At 34.6% G+C, this 13,225-nt stretch overlaps 3 protein-coding genes across 7 annotated transcripts; 1 reads left to right on the forward strand and 2 right to left on the reverse strand.

Annotated features, from left to right (window-relative positions):
• Nucleotides 1-1,563: 1,563 nt before the first annotated feature.
• On the forward strand, nucleotides 1,564-4,715 carry LOC142545936 (tubulin beta-6 chain-like). Its single transcript, XM_075653381.1, has 3 exons — nucleotides 1,564-2,125; nucleotides 3,032-3,301; nucleotides 3,719-4,715. Exons 1-3 carry the CDS (start codon nucleotides 1,726-1,728, stop codon nucleotides 4,396-4,398), a joined length of 1,350 nt encoding a protein of 449 aa, XP_075509496.1. The 5' UTR covers nucleotides 1,564-1,725; the 3' UTR covers nucleotides 4,399-4,715.
• Nucleotides 4,716-4,958: 243 nt separating this feature from the next.
• LOC142544655 (uncharacterized) lies at nucleotides 4,959-6,617 on the reverse strand. 5 transcript variants are annotated; one of them, XR_012820074.1, is made up of 5 exons: nucleotides 6,208-6,561; nucleotides 5,950-6,030; nucleotides 5,767-5,838; nucleotides 5,572-5,631; nucleotides 5,306-5,438 (listed from the first exon to the last, which is right to left on the reverse strand). XR_012820074.1 is itself a non-coding variant. In XM_075651686.1 (4 exons), the coding sequence occupies exons 1-4, from the start codon at nucleotides 6,559-6,561 to the stop codon at nucleotides 5,432-5,434; spliced, it is 510 nt and encodes a 169-aa protein (XP_075507801.1). In that variant the 5' UTR covers nucleotides 6,562-6,617; the 3' UTR covers nucleotides 4,959-5,431. The 5 variants fall into 5 exon arrangements, 3 of the variants coding, with proteins under 3 accessions (XP_075507801.1, XP_075507803.1, XP_075507802.1); XR_012820073.1 differs by having other exon boundaries at nucleotides 5,729-5,838; XM_075651686.1 differs by lacking the exon at nucleotides 5,572-5,631 and having other exon boundaries at nucleotides 4,959-5,438; nucleotides 5,767-5,834; nucleotides 6,208-6,617.
• A 2,264-nt stretch (nucleotides 6,618-8,881) lies between these two features.
• LOC142545937 (uncharacterized) lies at nucleotides 8,882-11,500 on the reverse strand. Its single transcript, XM_075653382.1, has 4 exons — nucleotides 11,140-11,500; nucleotides 10,917-11,063; nucleotides 10,736-10,806; nucleotides 8,882-9,433 (listed from the first exon to the last, which is right to left on the reverse strand). Exons 1-4 carry the CDS (start codon nucleotides 11,374-11,376, stop codon nucleotides 9,124-9,126), a joined length of 765 nt encoding a protein of 254 aa, XP_075509497.1. The 5' UTR covers nucleotides 11,377-11,500; the 3' UTR covers nucleotides 8,882-9,123.
• Between the last annotated feature and the right edge of the window lie 1,725 nt (nucleotides 11,501-13,225).

Here is a 13,225-nt window from a genome sequence, read left to right on the forward strand (position 1 = left end):
GCTTATTGCCTTGTTCTTTTTTTGACAGGGGAATACTGCTGTGTATTTGCTGCATGCACATGCTCGAATCTGTTCAATTATCAGGAGATCGGGTAAAGACATGGAAGAGTTGAAAAACGTGAAAAAGGTAGGATGATTTCCTTTAGCAAGGTTCTTCTGATATTAATACGGTGATATACATTCTAGTGTTTCTGTGATATGTTCTAATTGCTTGTCTTATATAAAATGAAACTCAAATATCCAATTCGAAATTAACATACACTATGACGAACATATTTTATGCTTAACCAAATTCAAAGTTTAATGCATGATTCACAGCAAATGTTCGTGTACTTTTGCAACAGATAGGCTCGTCAATAGACTTGGCTCATCCCGATGAACGCAGGTTGGGCCTTCATTTGCTACAGTTTGCAGAGGTAACAATTTTGGCCATGGATATTCCTGCTTGGATGCACTCATTATTGATGGAATTAGATCTAGTTTATATTGAATCAAGAGAATGTATTAAACACAGCTGACTTCTATGAAATAAGTATCAGTCCCACATGAAATACGCATGATACTGATACATCGAACAGTTTATGCCATACAATAAGTACTTTACTTGATGTGAATTGTGATGTTTCGGCCCTGATTAATAATGTAACTACTCTCACATCGTTATATTTCCGTTTGGTCTTACTATACTTTTGCCCTTCTTTAGTGCATGTTGAAGAGTCGTGCACTAATCTTTTGCCCAACGTGCTGTGTGAAATATTTGTACAATTTATCTGAACATTTCACAAAATTCTACACCAACTGCCAGGTATGATGACGTCCTTTCATATTGCATCAAGAAAATTGCTGGTAAATTGATCCAGGGCAGGATTTTTTTGCGTCCAAATGGTCAGGGTCGTGCCATGCGATCAACGGCTATGACATGGCATGTTCCCAACCATTTGGTGTTCGAAATTGTCCTGAACCTGAAATCACGAATAAGACCGTTAGAGGGAGGCCGTGAGGTATCCCGGCGTAACCTCTCCGACGCACAAGTCAGAGATTGAGAATATAGGTGGAGAGCGTGCTGCTGAAAAATAATATATTGAATGAACCTGATATTTATAAGAGAATACATGGACATGTGATGAGCGTTCTACCTTGGCATGGACCTTGGCTAGGAATGGGCCAGAGATCCCAAATTTGGCTTGGGCCTAACTATGAGGTATCAATGTGTATTTTACACGTATAAATAAAAAAAAAACATGACACAATATTTGTACACGTGGCTAGTATATATTATGAATCTAATCAGCACTAATTCAACGCTTTGTGAGAAAAATAGTAATTTTAGTCGCATTAATTTAATTTATTTTTTAATTTCAATAAAGTTTAAAAACCCAATAGTCATATTGGATCCTCAGATTAGCACTTTTGTTTGTTTGTTTTTGTTTATTGGGTCTTAAAAAAGAAAGAAGAGTTGTTGGATCCAACAAAATAATAATAATATCTTACACGTGGGTCCCGCACACGATCTTTCCGCTGTCCATACGGTATCCTCTCTCATTCCCTTCCCTCCAATTTCCCTTCCCTATCAATCATTTTCTTGACAACTCTGTGACCTGAAAACACGATTTCAGAAGAGAATCACGAGCTTCTTCTTCAAATATCAACCTCCTTCGTTAACTCCTCTTCTCAATAGCCACTCTACATTCACACATCAAACGTACGGTTCAAGGAAACGAAGAAATGAGGGAAATCTTGCACATTCAGGGAGGGCAATGCGGAAACCAGATCGGATCAAAATTCTGGGAAGTGATTTGCGATGAGCACGGTGTGGACCCGACCGGGAAATTCGGCGGAGACGGATCGTCCGACACTCAGTTGGAACGGATAAATGTCTACTTCAACGAAGCGTCGGGTGGGAGGTATGTGCCTCGTGCGGTGCTCATGGATCTCGAGCCTGGGACAATGGATGCTATTAGATCCGGCACGTTTGGACAGATATTCCGCCCCGATAACTTTGTGTTTGGACAGTCTGGTGCCGGGAATAATTGGGCTAAGGGACATTATACCGAGGGAGCGGAGTTGATTGATTCGGTGCTTGATGTTGTCAGGAAAGAGGCTGAAAATTGTGATTGCTTGCAAGGTTTGTATTCCGAGCCTTCGTCTTCTTTTGCTTGTTTCCTGATAGTTTTCGTCTGAATTAATTAGTTGATGCGAGGTTATATTCTGTAAATGTGCGTGGTTTGGCGGCATTATGGTTTTTGTGGGCGATTTTTGAAAAATGTGATTTATTATTTACATTTGGGTTCCTTGTTAGCATTGTTTTGCACATTGTTGTTAGATCTTGAGCCTACTGATAGATGCGTTCATGTGATGTTGGTTTGCAGGGAATTTAATCTAGATTTGGAATTATACTAATGCTTTAGTTGTGCTACTAGTTTATTGTAATTTTCAGGTGCTCTTTTGGATTTTTTGAAATAAAATCAGGACATTTGTTAATTATTGATTTGTTCAAATTTATTACCTTGTTTTGCTTAGTGATGGTAGTAGATATTTTACTTCATTGAACAGAGATTTATTCTTGGGAGGTAAGTGTTTTGACAAAATGATTGTTTGTGAAGGTCGTTAGAATGCTTAAGAATTCAGGGTTCTTGAGATTCCCTTCCACATTTTGGTAATCGCCTCACAGAATGTCTGTCTTCTTGAATTGAGATCTATGTGTATAACCATGTTTATTGTAATGGGACTTGGGAGCTCCTTACCAGATGCAAATTACATATATTAGTTTTTATAGTTTTCGCTATTATATTTGATTTTAGTGTGTTTTCATTTTTTCGATATAATTGGGACATTTACCGTACTGTTTAAGTTTTAACACATCGCATTTTGTGCACATGAGTACGACACTGCTCTTTGCCTGAGGATCTCATGTCGTTTGCCTCTTCTATAAATATCGTTGAGCACATATTTAATCAGCTATGCAATTCTTCGAATAGAAACAAGAATTCCGCTGGCAGTTTTTAAGTTTTCATTGTTTTCACTTGGTCAGGGTTCCAGGTTTGCCATTCACTGGGAGGCGGCACAGGATCTGGCATGGGTACCCTCTTGATTTCAAAGATCAGAGAGGAATATCCAGACAGGATGATGCTTACATTTTCTGTTTTCCCTTCGCCGAAGGTCTCCGACACTGTTGTAGAACCATATAATGCTACACTTTCTGTGCACCAGTTGGTGGAGAACGCAGATGAATGCATGGTACTTGACAATGAAGCCCTCTATGACATCTGTTTCAGGACGTTGAAGCTTAGCACTCCTAGCTGTAAGCACCTATTTATTTACTTCGAGAAAATCATATAAAGGCTTGAAGCTTTAGGGCAAACTTGGATACGTAAACATTTTTCGTATACAGAAATACTTTATTAAGAAAATATTTATTGGCCAAGGCTTTTGAAGTATTAATTTCTATGAAAAAGCATTAACACTTTTATATTTGTATATATATGTGTGTGTGTGTGTGTATAACGAAATTAAGAAGCCAAGAGTAAAGAGCGTAAACCAAAAGCCTAAAAAGCCGCATCTCTTGGCTTCTTAATTTCGTTGTTTCTAAGTGCTAGTTAGAAAGTAAAAGCCCAACAAAATATCACCTTTTTCTCAAAGAATCTTCTGTATCAAACAAACCCTGTCTTAGGTCTGCAAGTTATTGAGAAAAAAAATCAATTTTATTTTGTTTTGGCAGTTGGAGACTTGAACCACTTGATCTCTGCAACTATGAGTGGAGTAACCTGTTGTTTGAGGTTCCCTGGTCAGCTCAATTCTGATCTCAGAAAACTCGCAGTGAACTTGATACCTTTCCCACGACTCCATTTCTTCATGGTGGGATTCGCCCCCCTCACCTCTCGTGGATCCCAGCAATACATCTCTCTGACCGTTCCCGAGCTAACTCAACAAATGTGGGATGCCAAGAACATGATGTGTGCTGCTGATCCTCGTCATGGTCGCTATCTGACTGCCTCTGCCATGTTCCGTGGGAAAATGAGCACCAAAGAGGTGGATGAACAAATGCTCAACGTGCAGAACAAGAACTCGTCATACTTCGTTGAGTGGATCCCAAACAATGTGAAATCTAGTGCGTGTGACATCCCACCTCGAGGTCTTAAAATGGCATCCACTTTCATTGGAAATTCGACATCAATTCAAGAAATGTTTAGGAGAGTGAGTGAACAGTTCACTGCCATGTTCCGTAGGAAGGCCTTCTTGCACTGGTACACCGGGGAAGGCATGGATGAAATGGAGTTCACTGAAGCTGAGAGTAACATGAATGATCTGGTGGCCGAGTACCAGCAATATCAAGATGCTACTGCGGATGACGATGAAGAGTATGAACACGAAGGGGGTGAAGAGGCCTACGAAGGTTAATATGGTATCATACTCATTGTTTTCTGCGATCTAAAATCTTCTCTACACAATTGTGTTTCATTTCACGTCTTTAGATGATGATATGTGGACTATTATTTATGACACATTATCATTTATCTATACACATGAGAACGGATGAAATATTATAGGAAATAGGAGATGTGAGATCGCTTCCTTGTTTTTATTTCCTTCCAGGAATTCGTGTAACATTTATTTGTTGTGTTCTCATTCTTCCAGTTTGCTGATGTTTTTCACAAGTTTCATGTTATGAACTGTGTTTAGTAATGAATATTATTGTCAATGTGGTTTTAAATGAATTTGTTTGGTAAATGTAATATTTTCCCCCCGAGTATGATTAGTGTATTCTGCATGGAGATTAATTATGAGCCAAACCAGGAGACCTTCCCGAGTCAGGTCGTTTTAGTTATATGTCCATCCTGCGGAAAACAAAGCAAAATGAAAACTCTTCGTAACATATAGGCTCAAACTCAAGCCACAGTTGCGAAAACATGAAATGTGGCAAAAAAAGTCATTGTAACTTTTGGGGTCAATGGTATTTTGAAAACCAATACCTAATGATCGTGTAAAAAGTGTAAGTTATGGCTAACTACTAAAAAAAAAAAACTAATTAATATCATGGTCTCGGTAATTTTATACCACAAGCGCTCCTCATGGACTTGATCTTGATTAATCCCTTCCTCATCCTCCTGGCTTCAGCAAATCTGGCCCGTTTATCAGCGATCTCTCGATTCACATCCAACGGTTGAGTTGAGTACACCCCAAAAGCCTCTTCAACAGATAGATCCAGACCAGGAATTCCAGATGGGCCAACTTGGTTGTCCGATTTAAGACCATTATTATGTGGGTATTTTGGGCTCTCAAATGGATGATGAAGTTTATGAGCAGTCCGATATAACCGACGAATTGCTGCAGATGAGCAACTTGATAGTTTCATCATGTTGGATAAAATCAATTCCAAGATTCAAAAATCTGCCCATGTCCCTTTGAGACTCTTCTTTACTTTGGCGAGTTTTTAGTGCCTGTAAAAAAGATAAATATGGTAACCAAAATGATAGTAAAAAGACATCTCATATTTTGTCACATTATAATTTGCAATAAATAATGTGAATTTATTATTCCTTAAAAAAAGTCATGAAAGTGATGGGTTCATACCTGTACCTCGAGTAAGTATTAGACGGTCTCACGAATTTTTATCTGTGAGACAGATCAACCCTACCGATATTCACAATAAAAAGCAATACTTTTAGCATAAAAATAATACTTTTTCATGGATGACCGAAATAAGAGATCTATATCACAAAATACGAACCACTGTTCTAAACAAGTTGTTGCCTTGTACAGTTATACCTCTTGTTTCGTTGGTTGAGTTCTGGGCTTTCAACTCGTTTATTTGTTTCTCTCACATTTTCCACCTCCTTCCTATTAAATTGGAAAAACACGTAGAAAATGATTAAGATAATTCAAGAAAAGTCTAGAATAAAAAAAATAAAGGTTTATTTATATTTTTGAATAAAATCTTTTTTGACAGACTCGCCACTCTCCATGCTTGGTTAACTCTTCAATCTTATTGATGAACTCCGCCCTTGACTGCAAAATCATAGGTAAACTAATCTACAAGAAACAAATTGAAAATATTCGCAGTATCAGGGGGGATTAAATAAGCCTGAATTAAGGGATGAAAAGTTTGCAAATAAAAAGGTGAAAAAAAACGATAAATTTGAAGCATAATGAAAGGAAAATCTATTGAAAATAGCAGAAACTGGGGTGGGGAGAAAAACAATTACGCACCCTTTTCTTCAAAATCTTCTTCGAAGAACGCTTGGACTTTCCATCAGGCTCACTAGGCGAGAAAGAGAGCGGAGTGGCGGGACTGGAAGTGGCCGCCGCCGCCGCCGCTTCCTCAGCCAGTGACCTTCTGACTTCAATCTCTTCTTCTGCAATCGGAACCGAGGCTGGCGCAGACGGAGCCGCATCCAGGCAAGATCTCCTCTTTCTGCAACCCCAGATGAATCTCGGAAACGGGGTCAGATTTTCAAGCCCCAGAAGAATCTGAGAGACGGACAATTCGTCCTGTGTAGCAGAAGCAAACAAAAAGCTATTACTCGTTGTTTCATCGAACCATTTTTCGTTCGCTGAATTCATGACTTGTATTCTAATGGAAGCAAAAAAATAAGTGCTAAACGGCGCGTGATACAAATCTAATCTACCAATTATATATTTTAACTGGAGATTTTATTCGGTCTTTCCAAAAATTAAAACAAATTAACTCTGGAGATTTATATATATACTTAGTTATTTTACGGCATGTATTTGTACAATATTTTTTATCATTATCGATGAACTAAGATGAGATTTGATAAATTATAAAAAGACTAAATTGATATTTGAATTTTTGAAATAAAAAAATAAAAATAAAAGTGTATTGAAATTTTTTTTAAAAAAAACTAAAAAACAAAAATATAATATTAGTATAATATAAAGATAAAGTTGGAATAAAAAGTTGGTGTCCTTCCTAGATGGTTACTATCATGTCTTCAATTTTAATAAAATAGAATAATTTTTTTCGAAGCATATATATTATTATTTATATGCACATATAATTCGAATAAATTAGAGAAAAAACACAATGAAAAAAATATATCAATATCTAATCAAGTCATAAAATATTAATCTTGTCTTTTTTATGACAACTGAAATCATCATTACTATTTTATCAGTGTGCATTAGATAAATTTTTAGATCAATGCAATAGCTTCAAATCACATTAATCAGATAAATTATTATGGACAAATTATGTACAATAAACTGGCCTAAAAATATTGGTAAGATTAATCAAACTTCTCATAGATGTCACCGAGAATCTGCCTCTTCAGCCCATCAAAGGCACGAATTGTAATGTCGCTGGAGCGGATGGTTGACTGATCAATTCCTAACTTCATAATAGTGACCCATGGACATACGTTGATGGCCGAGCCATTATCGATAAGCACTCTTGCTACCACCATTTCATTGCACATTACTTGGATATATGTAAGGCCTTATTGTGTCCGGTGATCATCTACTTCACATATTCATATTTTCCATCAATCTCGTCTTATTCAAAACGTTTATATTCTATTTTTATATCGAAATTAAAGTTAAAAAACCCTGAAAATACGATTTAAAAAGCTAGAAGAATATTTTTAGTACAACATAATTTTCATCTAGACCAAAAGAACATGACATACATTTAATGGGGTGTATTCAATTCAAAGTTTTGATGACTTTTAACTACTTTTTTAAATGATAGGCTTTTATGAATTTGATAGATTTTTATTGACTTTTATAGAATCTCACATATTTATAAACAGATTTATGTGGATTCATGTAGACTTTTTTTTCAAGATTTTTATAGAAGTTTGTGAGTTTTTTTTTATATAGAATTTTATAAATTTTGTATTTAATTATAACATATTATTTTTATTAATTTCTTTGAACCAATAATTACTTGGCATATATAACATATTCAGTTTGAAATAGTTTTTCAATATTTATATTGATAAATAAATTTACTTATTTAAAAGTTAAATCATTTAATCCTTACATGTGTATATATGTGGGTTTGTATGCATGTTTGTAATTTTTAAAAATACATCAATTTATTAATATGTAACCTTGTTTTTGAATTAATAATATACATGTAAAAATAATATTATTTATCATTGTGTGGATACAATTTTGTATAAAAATATCATAGCTTACATATTAATCAAAAATGGTAAAAAGAATTTAAAAAATCATGGTTGTTACGAGGACTATTCAATTATTAAGAATTAAGCGGCATATTCTTAGATCATCTTTTATTATTATTGATTATTACATTAATTTGTATAAATCATAAATTAAAAATCATAAAATCAATTATAGAATTCAAAATTTTCTATGATATTAATAAAAAATTATTAAATGAACAATAAAAAAAAAAATAAAAAATTTGAAAAGAAATAAGAAAATATATATAGAGACACATTTCAAATATTTAAGAGAGTGATAGAGACAGATGAGATGAGAGAAGATAAGAAGAGATGTGATGTAAAACGACAGAGAGATAAATAAATAGCGTATGTATGAGTTAAAAGTTTTAAAAATCCATCCAAACCTTTGGGTTTAACATAATACAATTTTTGACAATTTATAGTTGTACCTTAGACTTTAATGTTTGTATATTAATGAATTCCATGAAGTCATTAAAAGTCTATTGAAAATTTAAATACCTCTATCGCTCATCTTTTGAGCGCCATGACGACGAAATAAATTAAAAAGAAAAATACATATATTACCGGAAATACTAAAATATATAATATATAGAGAGCATTTGAGATATGGATTTTAAATAATTTGAAATACAGGAAATTTAGACTTCTTGCTACTAGTTTACCAAAAAACAAATCTATACTTCGATTTAAACAATTAGCCATTAGGATGCTGAGATATGAATTTTGTATCAATCTCCTTTGAACGTACGGCAATTGCAGCACAATACAAATACCATTCAAGAAAAATAAAGGAGAAGATTGACACTCGAAAATTCAGACGCGAGGAACAAATACGAGGCTATTACTGCAGATTCCCGTCTAGTTAAATAGTTTGATGAGGCGAGAGTAAAATTAGAACACTTAAGTCAAGAAACAAAAGAACATCAGGAGAAATAATCCAAAGTTTGGTCTAAGATGTTCTCCGTTTCCTCTCTTTTTTAACACCTACCCCAAAATCTTCATCTGTATCATCTTCTGAAGAGTTGTCCTTGCTCTTGCGTTTCTTTGACTGCTTCGTTACAACTTTCGAACTAGCCGTCTTTTTCTGTACTGAAATGGGGGATGCGGCTGATTTCCTCACAATTGTAACTGATTCTGCTTTCTTCTTGACCACAACAGTTTTTGTTGGGGTACCGAGCTTTTGTTGCTGTGCCCTTTTTTGTTTTTTCTCGAAAACCTTCTTGGCCTCATCCTTTGAAAGTAAACCAGACTCCATCATCCTGGAATTATATTAGCAAATGTTTTTGACTGTATACTTACGTTCGTTCCAGTTGGCAATGCATATTCGCAAATAGTACTGTCGAAGGTAGTTTATATATATGAAATGTAAGCTCTAGTGTTTTGAGCTAGACTACAACAAATGTACAACAACCACATCGTATGATATGCACAAGTGCAAGGGAGGTTATGTGGAAGACCAAAAGATTGATAAGAAAGGGCAATCAACATAAAAAAAAAAATTTCATTTGAACACTAAATTACTCCAGATTACGATTCCCTCTAGCAAAACACATTTCATTCCTTCACTTATAAATATTTTTATCCCATGTCATGTTATAAGTTTATAGCAGCACTTCAGAGGAAAAAACAGGGGAAAACAATAGACTATACTTAAGTGAAGGATCTCGTTCTAGGTTTGAAATTCAAAATTTCAACAGTGATTTGAAAAGAAATATATCTAAATCATGTAAAATATCAACCTGTACAGCGGGAAACTCTAGGGGATATTGTAGAATATCTATGATAGCATAACACCAATGATGCATAGTGCGAGTGCAAAAAATTGCTAATATTCTACTCTGATTAGGTAGAGAATGATGGTCTGAAAGGCTCCACAAGAATCACATAAAAATCCCATACAAAAAAAGTACAAGAAAGAAAAAAACTAATCCATTTTTCTCTTGCATTTTCAGATCCAAGCTTCCATACTATCATCATATAGCAACAGTATTTATAGTATTCAATCAAGGTATTTTCATGAGAAACCAAAGGCAAAAAAGAAGAAGAATAGAGAGATGTGTTTTGTAATAACATGCTTCATTTTGTTTCAAACATATTACCGAATTGACGAATAATTGTTTCTTAAAACAATAAAACTTGAATATACAAAATGTAAAAAAATATATATTTGCGAAGACAGATGAACCAGCTCACATTCAGGCTATTAGTAGAACAGCCAATCCATTAATTATGAACTTTCAATGAGCTTAGCTATCAAAACTAAGACATATAACCACATAATACTCACCAAAACCACACAACACTCACAGGGGATGAAAACTTGAAGTTGCATCTACTCTAGCAAAAGAAAGAACAAAATGAAAAAAAGAAAAAAATAGAAGAGACATTGGGAAGCAATCATGCAGTCAATATCGCACTATAACATCAATGAGATAGATAATGTATTAGTTCCTGGATAATTCCAAATTAACTTGCTATCCAAATGAATAACAAACTAGTCTTGCAACGAAGAAAACAAATCGAACCAAACAAATTTTCAAAAAGTTAGAAAGAAACCTCACCATATTGAGGCCATCTCACTGGTGGGCACTTGCTTATACAAAGTCTCATAGAAAATCCTCAATGGGTCTCTCTGAAAAGCCAATTCAAAACACAAATTCTTCCAAAATATCCAATTTGGAACACAATTTTTAAAACATTAACACATCAAATTCAAACTGAAGGGGCATAAGGCAAGCTTACTTCCTCAGGAGGGTCCCTCTTTTGACCTGGTAAATGAAAGATTTTCCTTTCCCTTTTCTTAATATCCTTATCAGTATCACCTGCTTTACCTCCCTTCTTCTTCTTCTGCATCTCCACCTCTTCTTTCTTTGTTTTCTTTACCTCTCCCTATTCATCCAAAACCCACCGGAAATCATAAACCAAAAACAGCAAAAAAAAAAGGCCAAAAGGATTATATTTTTACCTTCTTATCCGGATTGTTGGAGGAGTTTTTTGAGCTGGAATTTTCCGAATCTTCATCAGTTTCTTCTTTTTTCACCTTTTTAACTTCTTTCTTGACTTTGAGCTCGGATTTTAGTGTGGCATTGCTGCTGCTAGGCGATTTCTTCTTGCGATTGACAAAAGTGGACGCAATGCTCTTTTCGTCTTCCTCATCTTCTACTTCCTCTTTCTTCACGAGTTTCGAATCTTCCTCAGGCATTTCCAAGAAGGAGAAATCAAATATTCATGAAAATTGTAAGTTCCAAGAGGAAGATATTCGTTACTTTTTCCGGATTTGAGAACCCTGAGAGAAATGAGAACCAAGGGTTTCAAATGCCATTTTGCTGAGCTCCGTGTTCCTGGGCTCCTAGTAAACAAATTGGGCCTTGAAGCCCAATCATTATTCAAGTTTTACATGAGTCAATCAGGGTCTTAATTATGCATGGAGTTTTTTGTTGTTGACAAAATCTAACAATTTTCCCCCAATTATTATTATTATTTTCAAAATTTACGGTTAATTAGGTATAGACAATGAGTAGGTGTCTTGTGAGACAATATCACGAATATTTATCTATGAGACGGGTCAATCCTACCGATATTCAAAATAAAAAGTAATACTCTTAGCATAAAAAGTAATATTTTTTCATGGATGACCCAAATAAGAGATCAGCCTCACAAAATATGACCCATGAGACCGTCTCATACAAGTTTTTGCCATAGACAAATTGGGACAGACCGTATGCACAGTCAACGGAATTAATTAGATGCTTCAATTCTGTATATATTTTTTTAAAAAAATTCAGATTAAGCGACTAATATCAACACTCCAATGACAAAAAGAAATTAAAATTCTAAGATAATCGAAGATAAGTCGCTAAAAATAAAATTTTACTGATTGACCAAAAATAAAAATCAAGCCAAGTTATAGGACCAACTTACAACTTTAACTCATCTAAAATAATTATCTATTTATTCTTTTAAAAATATCGGTTTTCTTAATCACTTATTTCCATTAGAAATTTTTCTCCCCTTACAACCACAATTTTCTCTTATTCTTTTATATAATTTTGGAATTTCTTTCTAATCTGAACTTTTTTATTATTAATTTTTTTAAAGCATTCAAAAACAAAAATATTTAAACATAAGTGTATAATATTTATCATTTTATACAAGTATAACATATGAAGGGAACATCAGCACTTTCAATTGTGATTCACAACTAATATGTAGCAATATATTGATCGCTGATTAGAGAATATATTCTTCTTCCTTTTCTTTACTTTCATGATGAATTTAAAAAGGTAAACAACCATATTTGTATCGATCCCTTGCATTATGTGTGTAAATAAATATGACTTATATTTTGTTTGGCATCCATATAATATAATCAAAATAAAAAGCAGAATTTGTGCTAAAGCACACATATTTTGATTATAAACTTTATTTATCCTCGTATATATTCTCATCCATCAACTCTTAAATTTCGAAAACAAGAAATATTTTCCAGACGTTGAAGAAATAATCAAGAAAACGAAATAGAAAATGGGTTGGTTTGTACGAGACAAGAGGGGTATAAGCTGGAAAGATCAAACCCTAGATTCAATATCGCTGCCGCCTCTGCCATTAGTGGTGTTTTTCGGGATCTTCGTCATGTTACTGTATTTTGCATCTTATTCGGAGTTTAAAGAAAAGGTGGAAAGAAGCAAGATGGGGTTGAGGTTCGGCCTCATTCTGCTGCCACTCGTGGCGGTTCTGGTGGTGAACATGATGATGCTCCGCCGCAGGTGGTGGCGCCACCACTTTGGAATCCAGAGGCACGCGTCATGGGCGGAGGAGGAGGGGAGTTCTCCGGTGGGTTTGTTGATCGTCTTGGTGGTGGTTCTTGTTATGGTTTATTATCAGTCTTCTTTCCAGTACGCTTGGTTTAGACGCTTTTAGGGAATATAGTACTGTGCTCTTGTAAAATGAACCTATAAGATATTTTGTTGTTCGAACAGGTAATAAAATATATCTACACTAGTGTAAAAACGTAAATTTGTGTTTTATCAGAATTAAATGTTGTGTCAAAT

Source organism: Primulina tabacum, chromosome 5 (assembly GCF_025594145.1).
Source record: "Primulina tabacum isolate GXHZ01 chromosome 5, ASM2559414v2, whole genome shotgun sequence".
Taxonomy (NCBI): domain Eukaryota; kingdom Viridiplantae; phylum Streptophyta; class Magnoliopsida; order Lamiales; family Gesneriaceae; genus Primulina; species Primulina tabacum.

Coding starts and splice junctions, on each gene's coding strand:
- LOC142545936 (XM_075653381.1), top strand. CDS start 1,726: ATGAGGGAAATCTTGCACATTCAGGGAGGGCAATGCGGAAACCAGATC. Junction 2,126..3,031: donor AAATTGTGATTGCTTGCAAG/GTTTGTATTCCG, acceptor TCACTTGGTCAG/GGTTCCAGGTTTGCCATTCA. Junction 3,302..3,718: donor GAAGCTTAGCACTCCTAGCT/GTAAGCACCTAT, acceptor TTGTTTTGGCAG/TTGGAGACTTGAACCACTTG.
- LOC142544655 (XM_075651686.1), bottom strand. CDS start 6,561: ATGAATTCAGCGAACGAAAAATGGTTCGATGAAACAACGAGTAATAGC. Junction 6,031..6,207: donor AGAAGATTTTGAAGAAAAGG/GTGCGTAATTGT, acceptor TGTTTCTTGTAG/ATTAGTTTACCTATGATTTT. Junction 5,835..5,949: donor CCAAGCATGGAGAGTGGCGA/GTCTGTCAAAAA, acceptor TTTAATAGGAAG/GAGGTGGAAAATGTGAGAGA.
- LOC142545937 (XM_075653382.1), bottom strand. CDS start 11,376: ATGCCTGAGGAAGATTCGAAACTCGTGAAGAAAGAGGAAGTAGAAGAT. Junction 10,807..10,916: donor AGAGGGACCCTCCTGAGGAA/GTAAGCTTGCCT, acceptor TTGGCTTTTCAG/AGAGACCCATTGAGGATTTT. Junction 9,434..10,735: donor AGTGAGATGGCCTCAATATG/GTGAGGTTTCTT, acceptor ATATAATTCCAG/GATGATGGAGTCTGGTTTAC.